Source organism: Arthroderma uncinatum (assembly GCF_011692745.1).
Source record: "Arthroderma uncinatum strain CBS 119779 chromosome Unknown scaffold4, whole genome shotgun sequence".
Taxonomy (NCBI): domain Eukaryota; kingdom Fungi; phylum Ascomycota; class Eurotiomycetes; order Onygenales; family Arthrodermataceae; genus Arthroderma; species Arthroderma uncinatum.
Window position 1 is genome coordinate 491,234 of NW_022983866.1, and position 20,227 is coordinate 511,460.

The 20,227-nt window shown below is 48.5% G+C and overlaps 8 protein-coding genes across 8 annotated transcripts; 2 read left to right on the forward strand and 6 right to left on the reverse strand.

Moving 5' to 3' along the window:
* Positions 1–11: 11 nt before the first annotated feature.
* On the reverse strand, positions 12–647 carry GIQ15_05512 (uncharacterized protein; the record flags this gene model as incomplete). Its single annotated transcript, XM_033552929.1, has 1 exon — positions 12–647. One exon carries the CDS (start codon positions 645–647, stop codon positions 12–14), a length of 636 nt encoding a protein of 211 aa, XP_033404073.1.
* Positions 648–2,665: 2,018 nt separating this feature from the next.
* Positions 2,666–9,299, reverse strand: GIQ15_05513 (calcium-channel protein; the record flags this gene model as incomplete). Its single annotated transcript, XM_033552930.1, has 5 exons — positions 2,666–3,266; positions 3,337–3,650; positions 3,711–5,144; positions 5,198–7,549; positions 7,617–9,299. 5 exons carry the CDS (start codon positions 9,297–9,299, stop codon positions 2,666–2,668), a joined length of 6,384 nt encoding a protein of 2,127 aa, XP_033404074.1.
* Positions 9,300–9,952: 653 nt separating this feature from the next.
* On the reverse strand, positions 9,953–11,345 carry GIQ15_05514 (uncharacterized protein; the record flags this gene model as incomplete). The annotated part of the gene is made up of 3 exons (XM_033552931.1): positions 9,953–10,457; positions 10,661–11,250; positions 11,295–11,345. The coding sequence occupies 3 exons, from the start codon at positions 11,343–11,345 to the stop codon at positions 9,953–9,955; spliced, it is 1,146 nt and encodes a 381-aa protein (XP_033404075.1).
* A 330-nt stretch (positions 11,346–11,675) lies between these two features.
* Positions 11,676–12,537, forward strand: GIQ15_05515 (60S ribosomal protein L6; the record flags this gene model as incomplete). Its single annotated transcript, XM_033552932.1, has 3 exons — positions 11,676–11,783; positions 11,976–12,311; positions 12,385–12,537. 3 exons carry the CDS (start codon positions 11,676–11,678, stop codon positions 12,535–12,537), a joined length of 597 nt encoding a protein of 198 aa, XP_033404076.1.
* Positions 12,538–13,022: 485 nt separating this feature from the next.
* On the reverse strand, positions 13,023–14,065 carry GIQ15_05516 (sterol desaturase; the record flags this gene model as incomplete). Its single annotated transcript, XM_033552933.1, has 2 exons — positions 13,023–13,535; positions 13,589–14,065. The coding sequence occupies 2 exons, from the start codon at positions 14,063–14,065 to the stop codon at positions 13,023–13,025; spliced, it is 990 nt and encodes a 329-aa protein (XP_033404077.1).
* A 323-nt stretch (positions 14,066–14,388) lies between these two features.
* Positions 14,389–15,341, reverse strand: GIQ15_05517 (uncharacterized protein; the record flags this gene model as incomplete). The annotated part of the gene is made up of 4 exons (XM_033552934.1): positions 14,389–14,727; positions 14,774–14,919; positions 14,965–14,986; positions 15,045–15,341. The coding sequence occupies 4 exons, from the start codon at positions 15,339–15,341 to the stop codon at positions 14,389–14,391; spliced, it is 804 nt and encodes a 267-aa protein (XP_033404078.1).
* A 619-nt stretch (positions 15,342–15,960) lies between these two features.
* GIQ15_05518 (3-ketodihydrosphingosine reductase tsc10) lies at positions 15,961–17,071 on the reverse strand (the record flags this gene model as incomplete). The annotated part of the gene is made up of 3 exons (XM_033552935.1): positions 15,961–16,785; positions 16,839–16,970; positions 17,027–17,071. The coding sequence occupies 3 exons, from the start codon at positions 17,069–17,071 to the stop codon at positions 15,961–15,963; spliced, it is 1,002 nt and encodes a 333-aa protein (XP_033404079.1).
* Positions 17,072–17,732: 661 nt separating this feature from the next.
* On the forward strand, positions 17,733–19,800 carry GIQ15_05519 (Sas10/Utp3 family protein; the record flags this gene model as incomplete). The annotated part of the gene is made up of 2 exons (XM_033552936.1): positions 17,733–17,925; positions 17,990–19,800. The coding sequence occupies 2 exons, from the start codon at positions 17,733–17,735 to the stop codon at positions 19,798–19,800; spliced, it is 2,004 nt and encodes a 667-aa protein (XP_033404080.1).
* Positions 19,801–20,227: the final 427 nt, after the last annotated feature.

Here is a 20,227-nt window from a genome sequence, read left to right on the forward strand (position 1 = left end):
GAGGCTGAGAGTTATGCCGAGCCCTCCATGACCTCGAGAATCCCCCCCATGACGAACCTTGGGGTCTGACGAGCTGATGTTGAGATGGGCGATAGCGTAGACGGCTCCTTTAGATCGAGACCGAAGCTCGATAGGTTGTTCGAATCGTTATGCGTGTCCATCATCATAGGCATTGGGTCCACTGGACGAGGTTCCAGCAAGCCCAGCCCACGTCGTTCTATCACGTCCTCGTTGCACCTGTAACGCTCTTCTGTGAGAGCAAGGTCGACTGTGGACGGACTGCGGCGAAGTAATATCGATCCAAAGCCGAGAGAGGATGTCGAGTAGCATTTCTTGCTTCGGCTGCCAATTCGGCGGAGCGGGGAGGTGAAGCGGTTCATGCGTGGAGAGGCACTTATAGGACTGGATGTTGGAGACGACATCGGGCTAGATGTTGCTGAGGTCAGGAGTGAAGGGCGTTCGGAATCGGCCTCGCTGCCGATGGTTGATTTTGGCGAGAATGGGATGCTCAGGGATGGGGTCATCTCTGCCCATGGTGATGGTAGTAACTGACTTAGATAGCGTGTGTGTTCGTCCATCTTGGACTCGCTGGTTTCTATGGCCTCGTAAAGGTTTATCAGGTCGTGGACAACTGGTTTCGATGCCATTTATGTCTTCAATGGCCCGGGATGAAGGTGATTCTTGGACGAATAGCCGTCCAACCCTCGTTTCTGATGGGGGATTTCCGTATATTATAATAGTAAAACTTCGGGAGTATTCAATGTTTATTAAGAGTGCGGGCGGGACAATTCAAGGCACAGCCTGTCATTCGGGCCTGCCCAATTTCAACCGTCGACACGGATCAGGAGATGCACACGGAGGTTATACTGCGAAGATATTGAGATATCCAAGGGCATCGAGTGTAAAAACCTCCCGCTGGCGCAAGGAAAAGGCAGAGAACGGATCGACCGTGAGAAGGATGCCGGGTAAAAAGAGACGAGAGCCCGGAAGGTGAAGCCCAGGTTGCAACGGCGAAACACGCGGAATCGAGAGGCAGCAGCAGCTCGTATCTCAGCGACCGTCCGGCTGAAGGAAAAGCCCTATCGAAGGGGGAGGGAGGGGAGGAATCGATATATTGTATTCCTGGTTGAGCAAAAAAGCAAAAAGCGCGAACATGAATCAACCAAATAGAGGGAGATCGCTAACCACAGAACGGAAGCTGAAGAACACTCGACCATGTCCCAAGGGAACCCGTCTTTAATGACCGGAAACACGCAGGGAAGAGAGACGCAAGATGATGAAACGAGGGCGCAGGCCGGGGTGCGGTGATCATGATACCGTGTGGAGCGCATCGCATCCCTCCAGCTTTAGCATCTTAACGTGTCCTCTAACGCCGTAAAACCACCCACAATTACGGAGCTGTCCAAGGGGGTTTCTCTGGCTTCAGCGTATCATCGACTTGCCGGCGTCTTCTCTGGGGCTCAGCAGTCTCGTCGGGCCTCCTTTCTGAGCTCTCACCTGCGCTCCAAGTCTGCCAGGTAAGACATCTTCGCTGGCGATGCAGGGAAGCAGGTCTTCGCCTTACACAAGGAACCCTGCCAGCTGGCGCGGAACGGGAGTTTCACTTCATTTTTATGATTTTTATGTGGGATTTTCGACGGATCAATCTGCGATTGGGCGGTGCCTGGATTTATGTGCCCGTCCATTGGTCGCGGCGGTACGACTTTTGGCCTGGGATGTCTATATCAGCCCGAGACCTTAAACCACCCCCTTTTTTCTGATATAGGTCGATATCGCGCTCGTCAGCCACTTTCCCCGAGAATCGTATCGGGGGGGAGTGTGTGTGTTCGAAATCTGGCTGGGTCTTCTAGCCAGCTGCCAGGGTTGCTGAAGGATCTATCGGTATAGAAACGCGGTTCAAGATGACCATGGAACATTTTGGAAAATATCCGTTGCCATGATCTTCGCTTGATCACCCTCCTAGCCAGGGAGTTATATTGCTAGCGGACTCGTCTGTCCGCCCTTGCATGTGCTTTTGTGCGGTTCGGGAGTTCTAATTATCATTAAGATTATGAGAGTTGTGGAAGGGTAACTATATACATAAACAATCTCTAATGAAGTCGAGGTCGCTCATAATAGGCTGGATGACGCTAGGCTGAATAGACGAACAGGTATTTGAGAACTGCAACGGGGAAATATGTGCAATATGTGCAATGACCCCAAATGTCTAGTCACAACTCGGTCCTCGTGATGTAATAGACCGTCTCGATCAATGTCAACAACAATCCAGGGGAAAAATAGCAAGGAAGGGCGGGAAAAAAAAAAGAAAGAAATGAAACAAGTTGGCATAATCAGCACATATACAAGAAAATAATAAAAAGGGAACAAAACTAAAGCATCTCTCATCCATAGCAAAAACTCCCGGTCACGATCCCCTTCGCTGTTTAGAGGGGCGGCTCATAGATGCGCGGTTGCTTCGGATAGTGAAGATAAGAACGGGAAGCGTAATACTTTTGCTTTTTTTTTTTGCTAGTTCCCCTACGAGCTGGAATCATGTCTGTCGTGTCGCGTCTGCAATGTCCGGTGCATATTATACACACAAAGGGGTCGATATATTCACGTCGAAAAGCAATAGGTGATAAAAAGGGTTGGAGAAGAGAAAGTGACTGACAGGCTGAGTATGCAGCTACTCGTTACCTGCGGAGCTATGGGATCGGCGGCGGGTAAAGCTTCGTCTGATACTCTCGCCCCACACGGAATGATCGAACGAATCCAAAACATTCTGTACGCTGACAGAGCTGTCGCCACGCTGATGGCCATGTTCCCGGCCTGTATTTTCGTGGGGGATGATAGTATCATACGGAACGGTTGTAGGACCTTCACTCAGATGCGGGGAGAGAGATGGGTTGAAATTTCCCCAATCAGAGTGTGTAGGCGATGGAAGTCGGTGTGCATCATCTCCATACATGTTCGTTTCGATCCTAGGCAAGACAACGCGAGGGCGTGTACTTGAAGACCCGTCTTGGGAGCCTGAAGTCCTAGTCGACCGGTCATCTGATGTTCGTTCTGGCTGGTCCTCGTCTAGAGGCCCGTCCTCATCCTCAACATATATTTCGGGGACGGAGAATTGTGGTACAGAGACCAGGCGCGAGTCATGGCGAGACTGGATACGTTGTCGGAAACGCCGGGACCAGTATAATGTATTGAAAAAGCCGACCACGACGTTACGACGAACAGCTTCCTCGACCCTCTGTAAGCGAGCACGTCGTCGAAGGAACTCCTCCAACCTAATATCGAATGTTAGCTGCTAGCTCGAACATGGCGGGGAAACTTGAAACCGAGCATGTATATGCTTACCTCAAGCTCTTGCTATCAGTAATGACATTATAATGAGCAAGTATCATAAGGCATGAGGTGAAAGATATTCCTCGTTCAGGGTCAGAAGAGACGAGAACCTCCTCATAAAATGCATTAAGACGCGCGCGCCTTTTACGAGTCTCGGCAATTGGCAGATTAGAGAGGCGAAGCATAAGCTTTTTCAGGTCCAGTTCACCGACAGACCGAGAATGCGATATCTCGGATTCCCGAACGTTGACGCGACAGTCTTCCAAAATACGGCCAACGGTGAAATCACCCTCGTAGATCCGCATCTCAAACACGCCAGATAGTTCCTAAGGAAGTAAGCTTTAGTATGGTGACGATGAGAGCAGATCGCCAAGCGATGAACTTACTCCTAAAAGCCTCGGGAATACCTCCTTAGAGATGAATCCCGTGCCATCGGGGTCAAACGTTGACCAAGCCTGCTTGAAACGGCGGATTTCATCTCTGCTAATCGCGTAGAGACCACTGCTTCGCTGATAAACATAGGAAAAACTCTCGAATATCAGCGAGACGAAAAGTGAGACAAAAATATACATGCTGAGAATGTTCCACGAAATAAGCAAGGTTCGTGCCCATGCAGCACTGCCACAATCGCTTTTATAGAAGTCTCCTCCCATTGTACAGTAAGGAGGCTCCATAGTTGCGAAGTCCTCCATAACCTGGTTCCAACCCTCACCACAGCTCATACGGAATAGGAGGATGAGCGCCTTCGGAACACTTCTGAAATTGATATTCCCCGTCTGGGTGCCCCCAAATTTAGTCAAGCCGAAAATCTGGTTTAATGCGATGGCGTAAACAAGGAAAAGAATAAACCATGTGGCTAATAGATTGCCGATTGACGTTAAACTTGCTGCGGCAGTTTTAAAGAGCTGGTCGAGTTGATTGTTCCGGGGTATTATAAGCAACGCGATAGAAACCAGGAAGAGCTTGTGAAGCTGTGCAAAAACCGTGTTTTTATCGTTGATTAGAGCGAGGAGAGTCGTGATAAAGGTTCCCGACACTGATACAACCGAGTATAAATCCCATGAGCTGCGTCGGAATCGAGCCCAGGTTAGGCCAACCAGACGGATAATAACATTCGCGATGTAAAAGAGAGTTAGGAAGAGGAACAGTGCGTCTCGTGTCCTCTCCCACCATGAAACCTCTGGATAGAATTCCAGAACCAGGAGAATGAGATGGATTAGCAGTAATGCAGTGATAAATCTTGCCCACTTGCCATGCTTCTTGACCGCGATTCGGTAGCAATAAGCCTTGAGTTTATTGTTGTCCTTATTGAGAGATCGCTTAGAAGGAGATATTTGTTTCAGGAGCTTTCGCAATTCTAGCCATGATCGTTGTTCAGCCGTTAAGAAGGCCACACCTGTTTGTTCCGTATAGTTTCGCATAAAAACTGAAACAAACAGCGTAAGGACAAAGACGGCTCCAAGAAGGTTGAATACCACGAAAAAAAGGGCATTTGCTTGTGACGAGAAGGGTCGAGGTTGCTTGCCAATTCCGGTAATACTCATGGCACTCCATAAGACATCAGTCCACCCTTCCTGGGACACAATTTGGAAGAGAATGAAGAGAGAACTTCCAAAGTTATCGAAGCTGTAAAAAGGGTTATGTACTGCTCGAGGCGCAAGCACCTCCCATTGGAACGGGGAGCTTTTATATTCGCCAACGCAGTGAGAGAGATCATCGTATCCGAAATCACCGTCATTACATCTCTTCATTTGGCCATTGAAGATATTCAGACCGTAAATGGCAAATGGAATAAGGAAACTCATCGAGACAAAGGCGGCCTATATATCAATGTTAGTACTCTGCTTGCAATTATGCAGGATGTATCGCATACCGATATGACTTTCCATCCTCCCATTACTATGACTGCGTGGAAGGTTTCTCTTGCGCTATCACTGACGTTTAAGAGCCTTAAAGCTCTGAGTGCCCTGAACGCGCCCACAACTCTGGAAACATCACCTGTCTTGTATAAAGCGGCCACAACATTTACCCAGAGGGTAATGAGCACGATGCCATCGATAAATCCCCATGATCCACGGAAGTAGGCATTCGGGGTCCAAAAGAAGCCGTCTGCGATGACCTTGATAACAGCCTCGACGCTGAAAAGTATCGCAAACCATAGATCTGTCCATACAAACCAATTGTGGATGCCAGGCTCATGGGTCTCGAAGTAGGTCCGCTGGTACAAGGGTGTGCAGATACAAGCAATCAGGACCATTGTAACGATGGCTGCGTAAATAAATGCAGAAAAGAGATACCACACGGGCTTATAGGGGTCCACTCCTTCGATACGTGACTTCCCGCGGCCTGGTCCTACCATACGTTGGCAAAAATGGCGGATGGGGTTAGAGGGTGTGAAGAGGTAAAGGGAAACATTGTATCTGGGATATCTTTGGAGATATTGTCGTTGGGCACGCTTCCTTTGCTCAGCGGCAGAAAGAACCTCTTTCGCCATGGCTGCGGGATCCAGCTCATCATGATCCCTTGAGAATTTAAGCTTTGAGTAAAAGGGGTTCAGCTCCCTGTTCAAGACGCGCTGTGTTAATTTGGAGTAAAGCCTCGCAAAAAATCCTGGCTGGGTTGTCTGTTGCTCTGGAGGGTTCTCTGGTGGCTGGCTTTCCATAGGCCTTAGCGGTGAAGTTTCATCTAAAAAGTCCTGGACAACCGCCTCTTTTAGTAGCATCTCAAGTGCCGCAGGGCCATGATCAAGTGGGTCTCTATATCTTTCACGGTCACGACCAAGTTTGAAAATGCTGGATAACGCGAGGTTCCCATGGGATGATTCGCTCAATTGCTTTTGCTGCAAGAATGCTCTAACCTGGTAGAGTCGTTTCTCGTCCTCGGAAATATCAAAACTCTCTTGGATGACAGCAATAAACATATTTAGGACAACGAAGTTAGCAAGCACAAACCACATGACAAAAAAGGCTGCCGAAATCCAGGCAGTGCCCCGGGAATTATTTGCGCTTGTTGCCGAATATAGAATAGTAGTCCAATTTTCGCTGGAGAGGACCTGATACATCCCCAAGAACGAGTTATATATATTATAAAAAGTTGTCCGAGTAGTTTCACCAGCCGGGGTCTTGAAGGGTATTTGGTCGCGAAACAATTGAACGGCGAAAATGGAGGTTAGAAAGGTGATCAAGAACACGAAGATAATGAGGTTAAGGAGTCCAACGATGTTGCTAAAGACAGTCATGATAAGGGTTCTTGTCAACGAAAACGCAAGTACGATCCGATATACCCTAAGTACTTGGAAAATGGACAATCCTGCGTAGACATCCCCAGAAGCCCGGATGGGAGGGATTTGCATGACCATTGTGGTCACGGCAAGGATAAGATCGACCCAGTTCTGTTTGGATTTGAAAAAGTTTCTCCAATCCACTCCGATACGGAAACAGATTTCAATAAAAAGGACCGCAGTGACGGTGGATTCCGTGTTGTCGATGAGCTCCTTTCGACTCTGGCTCATAGACGAGCTTCTCAGGCATTGGACAATTAGGCCAATCGTTATGATACCAATCCATAGGTAATTTGTCCTGTTGAATAATCGTTTTAATTTGCTGACTCGACGAAACGACGTGTCCTCCGGTCCAATATCATCGATCCTGTCTGTGGTAAACGCGCTTCGCTTACTTTCCTCTCGAATAACTTGAAAGGATGATGTTATGACAGCAACTAACAAGTTGACAAGCCATAAACTGAGGAAAATGAAGCCGGCGATGAAAAAGAGGGAAGCGGCAAGATAGTCGCTGTCGGTAGTATAGTATAACAGATCAGAAAATGTGTTCGAACTCATCAAAACGAAAACAAGCTCGAGCGAGTGGAGTACATCGTCGAAGCTGACGGTGCCTGCGTATGGATTGGTACCCTCAATACAGAGAGAGCCTTGAGGGCATAAGTGGCCTTTAGGGTTCGTTGTCCCGTTTGTCCCATCTGCGTGTATCCAAGGATGGGCTACGCCTGTTTTATTGACCAGGTGCCCTCCACAAAATTGGACTGAGTCTGGGGCTTGGTTTAAGGTGTAATTGCTTATACCCATTGGGTCTATCCAGACACAGGTTCTTCGGAGACTAGATTTAAAGCTCTGGACTCCGATGATGGCAAAAAGGAGCCAGAAAAAGCCTATAAAAACGGCGACGTTTACTAGAAGGGGTGCTGCTTTCTTTAAACTTCGAAGAATAACCTATGTATGGGTTAGCAATAGTATTTTTTTTTAAAAAAAGATCAGTGTTGGGCTATAGTTTTCTTACAGTTGTGCCACTTGTCAATGCAAGGAGGCGGAGAATGCGAAGGCTGCTCAGCATTTTGAAAATGAAGATATGGTGGGTGGAGTCGATGGATAGGACAGACAACGAAAACGCAATCCAGTATGATACGACTGCGAGAAAGTCTAGCCTATTGAAGGAATGTCGAAGGAAAGCACGGCGAGCAAGTCGAATGCGCTGTTGTTGTCGGCTATCTCCAATTTCATCCGCTTGTTGCTGCATTGTTGTAAAGGATCTGATAATGGACATTTGCTGTAGGTCTGCAGGCTTCTTTGTAGATGGCTGCCTTTGCAGGGAGAAGAGTTCTCTTGTTTTCGTCATCACAGCGTTTCGCAGTCCAGCTGACCGGTCCAGAGTGCTATATTCCTCAGGGTTGATTATGAACCCTGAGACTATGGTCCTAGCAATCAATTCCAGGGTATATATTATGAAGATAACTAGAAAGGAGATATCAACACCCGGAGAGCTCCAGCCTTGTCTTCGGCCTGAGTGGACAGAAGATTCGATGGCTAGGAGGATCGTCTGAACAACGATAAGGAGAAGGATTATGGGTTCTGTGACGGGATGGACGAGTACTTCACACAGCCATTTTCTAATTCGGTTGTCAGGTGAGAATATGCCCAACGATTTACCCCTTAACGGACTCAAGGTCGGATGCATATGTTTCCGTCTCACTCTCGAAGGCTGTTTTTCGGGTCCTGTCTCGTTTAAGGTATCTGAGGATGCAACGTCGTGTGCATATTCCATCATGGCAGGTAACGAAGGTGGTGCATCCATGCGGGCATGTTTAAGAACTGATTTCTGTCGCATAACACTCTCGATAACCTCCGGTTCATTACTCAGGTTGACAACACGCTGAGATACCATGCGCATCATGGAGCTTGCTCTCGATAGGGCCGACGAAGGAGAAGGTGAAGCTGACAGTCGTCCTGTGGCAGATCTGTGGGAATTCCGTACACTGCTTCGACCCGTTCGCAGGCCATCTTCCAAATCGTCTCCCAGATGAGACCCGCTGCCCGTAACGCTCCCTGCAAAACGAACGCTACGACCTCCATCGGAGTTTCGATTTACCTGTCCTGTAGCTTCTGGAGCGGTTGCACCGCTAATTGGTTGTAGGTAACGTGGATCCGCGAGCGGCAGGGCATCATTCTCTCTATCATACGATGCTGATAGGTAGCCGCTATGATCGGCTGCTGTATCTTGGACTGTTGAATCCTCAGAGGCACCGAAATAGTTGTTGTTGTCGTCACTTGGTCTCGGCTGGCTCTCGTACGGTGTCGAAGAGTCTGAACGTCTGGATGGCTGGGGCCCGAAGCTCAACCCAACAGTACTCTGGTGGAAGGATGCATGATCGAAGGACGTTCGCCTAGTATCTTGCGACAAATTGACAGACTCAAAGTCATCAAATTCTCCTCTCCTATCCCCCCCGGTTGGCGAGTCTTCCGCTATCCGCTCATATCGTCTCGAGAGGGTTCTACCCATAGAACGGATCCCCCTCACCGATCTCTGTCTCCCAGGAACGTCATCTTCAATAGTGGCCCTTCTCGCCCGGCGCCCGGCGCCATCTGCAATCACCGTGTCCGGGGGCCTCGAGAGGTCTTGGAGGGGTATCGAATGGCTGCCGGGCGGGTTATTCGCATCGTAGCCGGGGTTCTCGGACGGAGCCATTTGTTGCTGGCGATTCTCATGGAATTGTAGGCATCGCAGCTACCTGTCCCTGACGAATACGTATATCGCGATTTGTCCGACGAAGGGCGTTCTGGGCGGGCGACACCACGCGTTCCAACCGGTATTGAACAACAGTTTTGCAAGGACTTGAAACGCTCAACGCACATGCAGAAGTGAAGGAGTGCGAGGAGGAGGGAAACGGTATCGTGTCTGCCTGAATATCTTCCAGCTCAGCGACGGGGAGAACAGCGGCTCGAGGAGCTTTGCCTTTCCCCAGAATCTAAATTCTTTTGCGCAGCTGGCGAGATCGTGGCTGAGGAGTGACGACGTTACGGAGTTGCGTGTTACCAGAAGTTGTATCTGCGTTACAAGAGGATATATTACACACCAAAAGCTAGACTTACACACCGGTATCGCGGTGACGAGGTCGAGAGATACGATGATGTGGCTTGGAAAATCGTTTATTTTGCCTGTCCTTAAAGCAACAGGTAATCGTTTCTAATAATAACTAGCGGCATCGAGGCCAGCTAATCAGAGCATCTCCTCGATGACACAGTGGTTCATATCAGGGGATGCTGTTTGGAGCCAAGCTTACAGCTCGTCCAGGGATAAAGGCATATGATCTTCAGGTCTTTGGGGGCGTAACAAACAAATTAATCCGTCTCCATGTTGTCGGCCTTTTGGCTATCCTCTACCTGCTGTTTTACACCCTCGACAAATGCCTTGACAGCTTCTCCTCCTCCTAACGGGACACCACCACGGCGCATAAAGCCTCCATTCTGAACAGGGACCTTCAGGGCATCGCTGATGCTGGGGAGTCCTCCGTCTCTGATAGCCATCGTCAGACTACCCAGGCTCTGTGCGAACTGTGGAGAGCGAAGAACCCGTCGAAGAGCCTCCCGCTTCTGGTCCACGCCGATATGTTCAACCGGTGCTCCACCGTTTTGTTGTGATAGTAGCTGTAGAGACTCAGGGAGGGAGGTAAGTAGACGGTCGAGGGTGCTCTCATCGGCCGATTCAAGGAAAGGTATAGTAGATGGGGTCGATAGTAGATCTGCGAGAGTGGTGTATGGTGATTCTGACGTTTCTTGCGGGGTGCTGTCCTGGAGGGAGTGAAGGAGGTTTTGTATGACTGAGGATGGATCCGAACCCGCAGCACTATGAGTTCACCAGTTAGTATAGGCTATTAAGTTGAAGGCAATATGTGTATGTGATTCAGGCACGCGGAGACGCTCGTTTATATGGTTGGCAATAACACGATAACATAGCTGGCATAACATCAAAACTATACGCGGTTGCGCTAAGCTCTAGAGAGAGAGAGAGAAAGGAAGATGATGTGCTGTGTTGAGAGTAGTACCTACGCTCTTCCGCCGTCTGCTCCTCCCTCTCTCGACTCCTGGCCTTCTTCTCGTATATCACCACCGGTAGCACCGGGCCCCGCCCCTCCACTCCCGCCATGTCGTTGTCTCTCGGGGTTATGGTCTGTTCCCTCTACATCTTCCATCGTCTCATCATCGTCACCGCCGTCATTGCCACCTTCATCCCTGGGAAGGCTGTCAATGGCGTCTTGCACATCGATATCTTCGCCCTGCAACAGCGTGTTCACGATCTGTCCCAGCTTCAAGTCTCGCGCGCTGAACCACGCGGGGTTGCCCTGCTCGTGCTGACTTCGAGACTGGAGCCAGAAGAGGTGCCTCTGTGAGCTGGAGGCAAACTTTAGCACGTATATCCTGCCGTTCGTGGGTCGTTCGGCGTTAGATGGTGTCTGGGCGCTGGTGGGTTTGTATGGCGTGAAGGTCCCGTCAGAGGGCACCATGACAAGGTCCAGCTCCGGCTCGTCTATGGGAGCAGACCGTGGCCGCCAGCAGAAGTGGACGAGGTCATCTTCGGAGTAGAGATAGATGTAGCCGGGCGTTGGCTGTGGTTTTACAGCGTTGGGCGTAACCGTCGTCTGTCCCGTTAGCAGTTTTCTCCAACCCAGGGCGAGATACGTACATCCAGATCGCAGATGCCACCCTTGAAGGTGATGATCGGTGATATCGACATCTCTCTCTCTCTTCTCCTTTCTTCTTTTCTCTTCTTTTCTCCTGTCTTTTGTTATGTCTTCTCTTGTCTTCTCTTGTTATGTCTATGTCTGTTGTCTAGATGAAGCTAGATGACTAAGCCGGGGTAAATAAAGTCCGAAGTGTCTAGATTCGCACTAGCGCGCTTCGGCTAAGAAATAGGGCATCGCATCCCACAAAATATCACCACAGCGAAAGACGAACTTCGAACTTCGAACTTCCGGCCAGCATCCCAACACCAACAACCACCGACCACCGGGAATCCCGCAGCTTCCAATTCTCTTTTCCCAAGTCTTCGTCACATAGAGCCAACATGTCGGCGCCGGGCCAGACGAAGAAGTTCGGAAAGGGCGAGAGGACCGTCCCGAGCCAGAAGGCTCAGAAGTGGTATCCTACTGACGACGAGCCCCAACAGAAGAAAGTCAGTATACACCCTCTGCGGTGGCTGCAGTCGTTTCGCAGATGCTCGAATATCGGCGGGGAGAGTCGTTGCGTGCGGTCGTCCCGCAGTGATACCCCAACATTTGATATCCTGGATTTGAGAAATCGCGAAACGACTGGAGCACACGAAAGTGATATAATTGACATATATTAACGTGCGTGCTTGATACAGGTTCGCAAGTCCATCAACCCGGCCAAGCCACGAGCCAGCCTCCAGCCAGGCACCATCCTCATCCTCCTCGCTGGTCGTTTCCGTGGCAAGCGTGTCGTCCTCCTCAAGCACCTCCCCCAGGGTGTCCTCCTCGTTACCGGCCCTTACAAACTCAACGGCGTTCCTCTCAGAAGAGTCAATGCCAGATACGTTATCGCCACTAGCGCATCGGTTAAGTTGACTGGCCTCGACGAGAAGACTTTGGAGAAGGTCTCCCAACCCGGATACTTCACCGCTGGCAAGAGCACCGAGAAGAAGGGCGAGGATGCTTTCTTCAAGCAGGGAGAGAAGGTCGAGGTACGTGCAGCAGACGACAGCGGTTGAGGATCACAGGAAGGGAAGGCTAATTATTATTGTTTTGTTATAACAGAAGAAGAAGATCACAAGCGAACGCGCTACCGACCAAAAGGCCGTCGACCAAGCCCTTTTGTCCACCATCAAGAAGGAGGAGTTCCTCGACAGCTATCTCGCCTCCAGCTTCAGCCTACGGAAGGGTGACAGACCCCATGAGATGAAGTGGTAGATGGAGGGTTTCATGGCCGTTAAAATAATGTCTTCTATTCTCTTCTTTTTTACAAGCGGAGATTCCTGTATGTTGCAAGGGAGGGAATATGCAACACAACGCCCTCATTGATGTGTGTATGTTTTGCGTTTAACTATGCTCTCCGTCACACAGATATGACTTGTTTCCCCCGAAATACTCAAACCATTTCAAAGAAATAAAGGGCTTATTGCAACATTCCAAAAACCCTGCAATATAAAAACTACGTCCAAACAAACAACCTCTTCTTTACTTCTGACATGAGCGCAACCATCTTTCCTCCCCGAATAACCCTCCCTTACCCACCCCTTTGTCAAGTATATTCTACTACTTCTTTTTTTTCAAGCCGCGCATACACATGTCACTACAATAAAAATCGCAATGACTGATGGCACTTTGGTTTTTGATTTTCTCCCAGATATCGATAACATGTAGGAATTCGTCCAAATCATAAGTATACGCCACTACTATACATTCGCCCTCGTCCGGCGACTTCTCCCATTATGGCTCCTCCTAGGCCGTTTCTCTACCAGCCTCTCAGCGAGACCATTATTTCCATGGCCATCAGACTCTTCTGACGCCTCGTCGCCCATCGCATCCCCAATTGATGTTCCAAGCATCCAATCCATAACCCCCCAAGGCGCGTAGTTGCCATGTCCTCCGTGTGACATGTGTAGGTCCACCCGTCTTGCTATACCGCCGATGAAGAAGCTCGTCGGCATTGGTTTATAGCCTGAATACGCAAATGTCTCTTCCAGCGAGACTACGCTGAGATATAACATATAGGTGAGGAGGTGGCTCCGGAAAGCTGCTACTGGTAGAAAAGTAGGAACAAAACGCCAAAGTAGGTATGCGACCGGATGGTCATAATGGGCCGTCAAGGGATATGGGGTGTGTAATGAATGGTACCATTCGTTATGCTGGCGCTGAAAGGGCGTCCATGAATGGAGAGCGTTGCGGTGAATTATATATTGCAGCACCTAGATACACCGTCAGTTCCTCAAGTCACGAATATAAAAGGTATACAAGCTACCTCTCGAAGTATCAATGCCCGTCCTATTCCCTTCACAATATCCCATGGCAGAGGGAGCTTCGTCGTCACCTTCAGCGCGCTCTTCACTCCCAGCCCTTGCGTCAAGCAAAATTCAATAAACCCTTGCGTCACTATGCTTAAAAGCAAGTTGAGAATCGACCAGGCTGCAACCTTGAGCTCCGAGCTGCCGTAGTGCTTTTTCTTCCGCTGCGGTAGCCCATCTTTTCCGTATACTTTCAACACGACCGATGCGGAGGGGATCAAAATATCGAAGAGGAAAAATAGGACGGAAGGTATGAAGTAAAATATCAATCGGACCGCTGCTGTTCCGACCAGCTCGACTTTCAATGGCGCGTGGGATAGGACAAGGGTCGTCCAGGTGAGATAGAAGAATATGAGGTTAAGGCTGGTTCCGTAGGAGGACATGGACGGTATTAGCAGAAATGAGAGCACTGGTATCGAGAGGAATGCGCCCATCGCTGTTGTTGCGATAGGGAAGCTAGATGTTGGCCGTCTATCTCTCTATAGCTTGTCTCCGGGTCTGGGTCAATGGTTATACGCATATATATATAGGTTCTCTGTTCACTATTTAAGTGACATCCTCCTGCTAAACCGCATTGTGTGTTTTCATAAATCAACAAGGATCAACAAGTTACGTCATTCTGGTAACAAAAAAGAGCTCGTAAAAATGCTATTCCGTCCCACCACTGCTTAAATATATTCGATATCCGTTAGCGAATAGCCCCTTATGAAGTCATGCAACCATATGGAGTATTGTGGGCCACGTTGTAGCCGCGTTGTCAGTCAAAATGTCGCCAGGTTGGTGAGAGCCACAATTTGACGGCTGCTTTTAACACCGACTCAGGGTTTGCAATTTTGCTGGTGACAGCTGGTTGGGCCTTAGCATGAAATGCTGCCCAGAAATGCTCTAGAATGTTCACGACGGCGTCGAGGTGAACCACAGCGTCCCTCTCGTCGTTATAGAACTCAATTGAGGCGAATCTCCAGGCCATATCTGCCACGAAGCTGCTAGCTTCTGCGTCTGTGACATCGGTCATCCAGTCTATGATTGCCTCCGCCAGCAATGGTATGGCTGGGTTTGTTAACGACGAGGTCCTGATGAAAAGGCGAATCGTTAGCTTTATCACCTACTTATATGAATGCTTGAAACTTTGAAACACGCACATTCTTAATACCCATAGAATTGTACGTCGGTGTATCATCAAACCTCGATATAGTTCTGTGATGCGCAACCATGTCGATTCCTTCTTTGTGGGTGGCCGCAAACCAGGGAACGACTTTGCCATATTCACCCCATACCCGACTGCTGTCTGTTCCGCTGTTGCCCAAGCAAGGTCATGTAACTGTTTATATACCATCCCAGTCAGCAACGCTCAACTTGTGTCAAGATAGCAATTAGCAGGGTAGAGCAATTCTCATTCCTAGCTATTCTTACCGGTCGATCAGTCAGTCTTCCATTTTTGCGTTGATTGAAGAATTGGGCCCATTTGTTAGATGGGGGATTCGAATAGGTAGCGTTCGATAGACCAAGCGAAATGGCTGCTCCTTGTTGCACGGATTCGACCACGGCTGCATTGATAAAGGAAAGCCAGGTTCCACGTCCAGCCAGATCTTTTCTGGTAAAGAAGTCCATGACTCCCTCCACTGCGTGAAACTGGTCGCCGGCAGACAGCACACCGAACTTGGTAGCAGACATATATTTCATGAACTCCAATCGATCTACCATTCCCATTGATTCAATATTGGCGAGAGAACAAGTGAGACTCTCCCAACATACGTCTTTTGGACTAGAATTGAGGAGATATTTGTTGCCAACTACTTGTTGATTTGGCTCATAGGAATTGAAAGCGTCACAACGAGATACCAAGTAGAGCAGCGTGTACCATGAAAGGAGGAGTAGATTCATGGTGAGGAAAAGGACGAGAAGCAGACACTCGTTGCACAAGACTTAAATGCGTACAATGATCTATCGGTTGGTCGCTTCAAGGCAGTGAAAGTTGTGGAAGATGTGGAAGATGTTGAGGAGACGTTGTTGATGTTGACGTTGAGGTCTCTGCCTACGGTTTACGAGGAAACAGCGAAACTCGCAACCGCCATATGGCCACGTCTATATGAAGTGCATAAAATGCATGTGGTAACTGTAACCCGACTTAAGTAGATGATTGATTCTCATTCCTTCCATAGGATAATACTTGGAGTATCTAGACAGAATACCTAGTAATAATATTAAACGCCAGTGCGCTCTAGGTATGTTCGGCATTATTTAGATACACCTTTATAGGGAACATGATGTATGGACAGTATCCAAAGGTAGAAGAAACAACCACTTAAACCCATCTCGGCAAGATTTCTCAATTACCACGGGGGACACCATGAGTACGACCCCAGTTCCAGGCCTTGCCAGTTAAGTCTGGTATAACAAACAGGAACGCAATGGCACTCACCATACTGGTAAGGGTGTCGATGATGATATTGTTTCGAGGACTAGCTCCCATCGTAGCCGCCTTCATCATCGTGGCTATAAACATGGTCGTAATCATATATTCACCCCTCTCAAGGCCCTTGATCGAAATTTCAGCAACCTCCTCCGGAGTCTGGGGCTTATCAGCCTCTTCAAGCAATTTCGTCAAGTCTGGCTTTATGGTTTGTTCGTGGGCAAACCCTGGCGAAAGGATCCCCATGGGGTACACGATGTGTATCTTCACGTCAGCAACCGGGGCAGGTTGTTGCAAGTTCTTCCTCGATCCATTGTAGACTTCAATTTCCTGAACGAGGGTATCCGCCAAGGCTCTCATGGCTGCCTTTGCAGGACTATAGGGCCCGTATCCAGCAAGCGGAACGAACACAGCGGCTGATGATGTGAAAATAATGTGGCGAGGGGAAGTCTTCGCGCTCCTTGAGCTAGGTTCAACCGGAGAGAGCCATCTGTTCAGGGTGGAATGGGCGGTAAACGCGGCAGTCCAGTAAATGGTATCCATTTGGGATTTCAGAGTCTCGGGCGGCGTAGTAACAAAGAAGCCGGGGAGAGACATTCCCGCACAGCACCAGACGATATCAGGAGGCTGACCCCCGTTCCATTTAGAAACCTCTTCAAGGGCGCGTTCAGTCCCCTCATGATCTCTTAGATCTGCGCTGATGTAGTGAAACTTTTGCTTTTCTGGAAATAAAGCAGCCGCCTGTATCAAACATGAGCAAATTGGCCATATTTCCTTTTAGTATAGATACATACTTTGATATCTGCCAACGCTGCCTCAAGCTTGGATACGGTACGAGATACAATAACAATATTTGCTCCCTTTTGAGACAACTCAATGGCAATGCTCCGGCCCATCCCCTCTGAGCCTCCAGTGATAAGAACCGTCTGCCAAACTATTAATTATATGTCAGGTTGAAACTTGTCAGGTCGGTACTCCTTACCTGTCCCTCCACCTGGAACTGATTTTTGCCGCCAAATCCAAACATGGTTGCTGCTAGGTATATAAAGACTGCAAAGAGCAAGGCTGCGACAATTGGTTGAAGGCCCAGATATGCTACTCCTTCCATCCAGGCGACTCTTTTACCAAGGGAATGAATTAGGAAGAGATTATAACTTTAGAGAAGGTCTTTGGTCCTATCTGACCTCCTGTCTAAACGGCGGTAGGTAGCTGTCAGGGATGGCAGAGAGCAAAGGGGCTGGAATGTAGTGGAGGAAAGAAACTATGAGAGTCTATAATTCCTTCTTCGAGCTATCAACAAGCGATAACACGAGCACCAACTAGTCTCATTGCATGCACCATTGATGCTATATGATATGACCAACCGTGCCAAATTGAAAATACTATTAGAAAATATATCCAGTTGAGTCGTGTCTATAGATCTGATAAAATCTTCATTAAAATATTGACTGGTAATAAAATACACGTTCAGTACACGGTTTCCCACCAAATTCTTATCGATAAACCGTAATTGATACCAAACATATCACACTTTTCCTAATACGGTTAGACTTCGACAGATCCACCATATTTTTGGTAATTTTGTATTTTTTTTTATCTCGAAGCTCGCATTTTGATATAGACATTGAACTGGGATAGACGTTGGAATACTTCCCTCCGACACCCATCTCCGTTTCTCACAGCACATCATGGCTAAGAAAAGAAAGGCCAGTGGGGCCGCGTTGGCTCATAGGAGTAAAAATCCAGCACAAAACGAAAATTCCAAGTTTGCGGCAGATGCGAGATTTGAGAACTCCGAAGATGAATTCGAGACTGGACGGGATCGCATCTTGCTTGAAGAGCGCCCCGAGGTGAAGCGAAGGCGCAAACTAGAAGAAGACGGTAAGTACGCTTTTTTGGATGCATAATACAATACCCAATCGGGGTGCTAACCTCGAATCTTCAGAACAATTTTTGCAGGCTTCAGACGAAGAAGTTCACGCCTATCAATCCGCGTCCGAAGATGAAGATGATTACGATTATGGGGATGAAGAGGAGGAGGTCGAGGAGGAAGACACAGCCACACGTCCGAACAAGAAGACTCCCAAATTACGACGCCGCGAAGAACTAAGCCCGGATTTCCTTGATGAGCGCAAAGATGTGGAGGAGGACGAAGAGGAAGGAATTACTGGATGGGGCGCCTCAAAATCGGACTACTACAATGCTGATACGATTGAGACCGAGGGGGACGCACTGGAAGAAGAGGAGGAAGCCAAGAAGATTCAGCAAAAGAAACTGCAGGCCATGACGGATGCTGATTTTGGATTCGATGAGTCGGAATGGCTTGACAGTACTAAAGGGGATGTAGAAGTGTCCAAAGATGCCAATAAGCATGGCAAGGTTATTACAGAGGTTTTGCCGGAATTGCAAATACCAGATGACATGAGCGCGGGCGAGAGGATAGAAATCTTATCCAAACGGTATCCCGAGTTCGGACCTCTATCGAAGGATTACGCAGACCTCCAGCCACAGTATCAAGAATTGTCTTCAGTGGTTAATGAGGTCCAGAAGTCTCGTGAAGGAAGCTCTAGCGACGTCACGCCACTCTCAGTGCTTCAATTCCGTGCCTTATCTGCCTATCTCGGGGTCATTAGCATGTATTTCGTGCTCCTGACTTCACCTGCCCGCGACGGGGCTGGAAACTGTTTGGCTTTACCACCAGCAGAACTGAGGGAACACCCTATTATGGAAGCACTGGTTGCCTGCCGGAAGCAATGGGAAAGGGTTAAGGATCTACAGGAGATAGAACCCGAACTATCGGAGTCTAGTGACTTAGAGGAAGATGAAGTTGTTGTCCCCGTTCTAACGAAAAAACTTATCAAAGAAAAATCTTCCAAGGTATCCAAGGTCATCAAGATATCCAAAAAATCTAGGGCGCAGAAGTTGGCGGAAGATGTACATGCGATCGCCGAATCACAGCGGGCTGCAAGACTTAGCAAGACTGAACTCGGCCTCCAAGAGCTCTCCAGACTCCTTGAGCAGGGAGGCTCAGCGAAGGCCACATCGCAACGAGACTCACGACTTCAAGACGAGGACTCGGACTCGGACTTTGGAGACGAAACAAAACTCACTGCCCATGAAGCCGCTGAAAAGGCAAAGAAAAAGAAATCGTTACGCTTCTATACCTCACAACTTGCACAAAAGGCAAACAAACGCGATGCTGCAGGCAGACACGCTGGTGGTGATACGGATCTCCCGTATAAAGAACGAAACAAGGACCGCCAGGCCCGCCTTAATGAGGAAGCAGAGAGGAGAGGAAGAAGGGAAGCGAACGAGAACGAGCGTCTTGGTGGTGATAGTGATGAAGAAGACCACAGGATTGCCGGAGAAGTCCGAGGTGATCAGAACGACTCCAACAGTGATGATTATTACGATATGATTTCATCACGCAACAAGGAGAAGAAAGCAAACAAAAAGGCACTTTCGGAAGCGCAAGCTATTGCCGCTAAGGAAGGCGGTCATGTTGAAATCCAGGAGCAGATTGGACCTGACGGCAAACGTGCCATCACCTATGCCATTGAGAAAAATAAGGGGCTAGCGCCGAAGAGGAATAAGGATGTACGAAATCCTAGGGTGAAGAAGAGGAAGAAGTTCGAGGCCAAGAAGAAGAAGCTCGGAAGTATGAAACAGGTTTATAAGGGCGGCGAGGGCCGTGGTGGATATGGCGGAGAGCTGACCGGTATCAAGAAGAACCTGGTGAAGAGTGTAAAATTATAAATGGTCTTGTCATTCGTTATATTAAATAGGTAAACGACTAATGACAATATCAAATTTCGACAAGACATACATTTCTCGAATGGACTTCATTATCATTTAAGGTGATAGTAGCGATGGTGAATTTAAATCGAGGGTTTGGCGATGCTCCGTATCTTCCTCCATTCCTGTTGTAGAGCCTTCCTGGTCGAGTATTTTGTCTCCCGTGGCCCCTATTATTCTTTCTAATAGCGATACAACAGGACCTGATGCACTTTGTTCTCCACTCCTTTGTAAAATTCTATGAGAAAAATCTGCCTCAAGGAACCTTCGTGCCAGATGCTCCTAAAGTATTAGTTTCTCGTTAGTTCTGCTAAGCTCCAGCTTGAGGCTAGCATGCATTTTAAAAGAATATAGATTATATCATAGATGGACGAAAACTGGGCTTGTA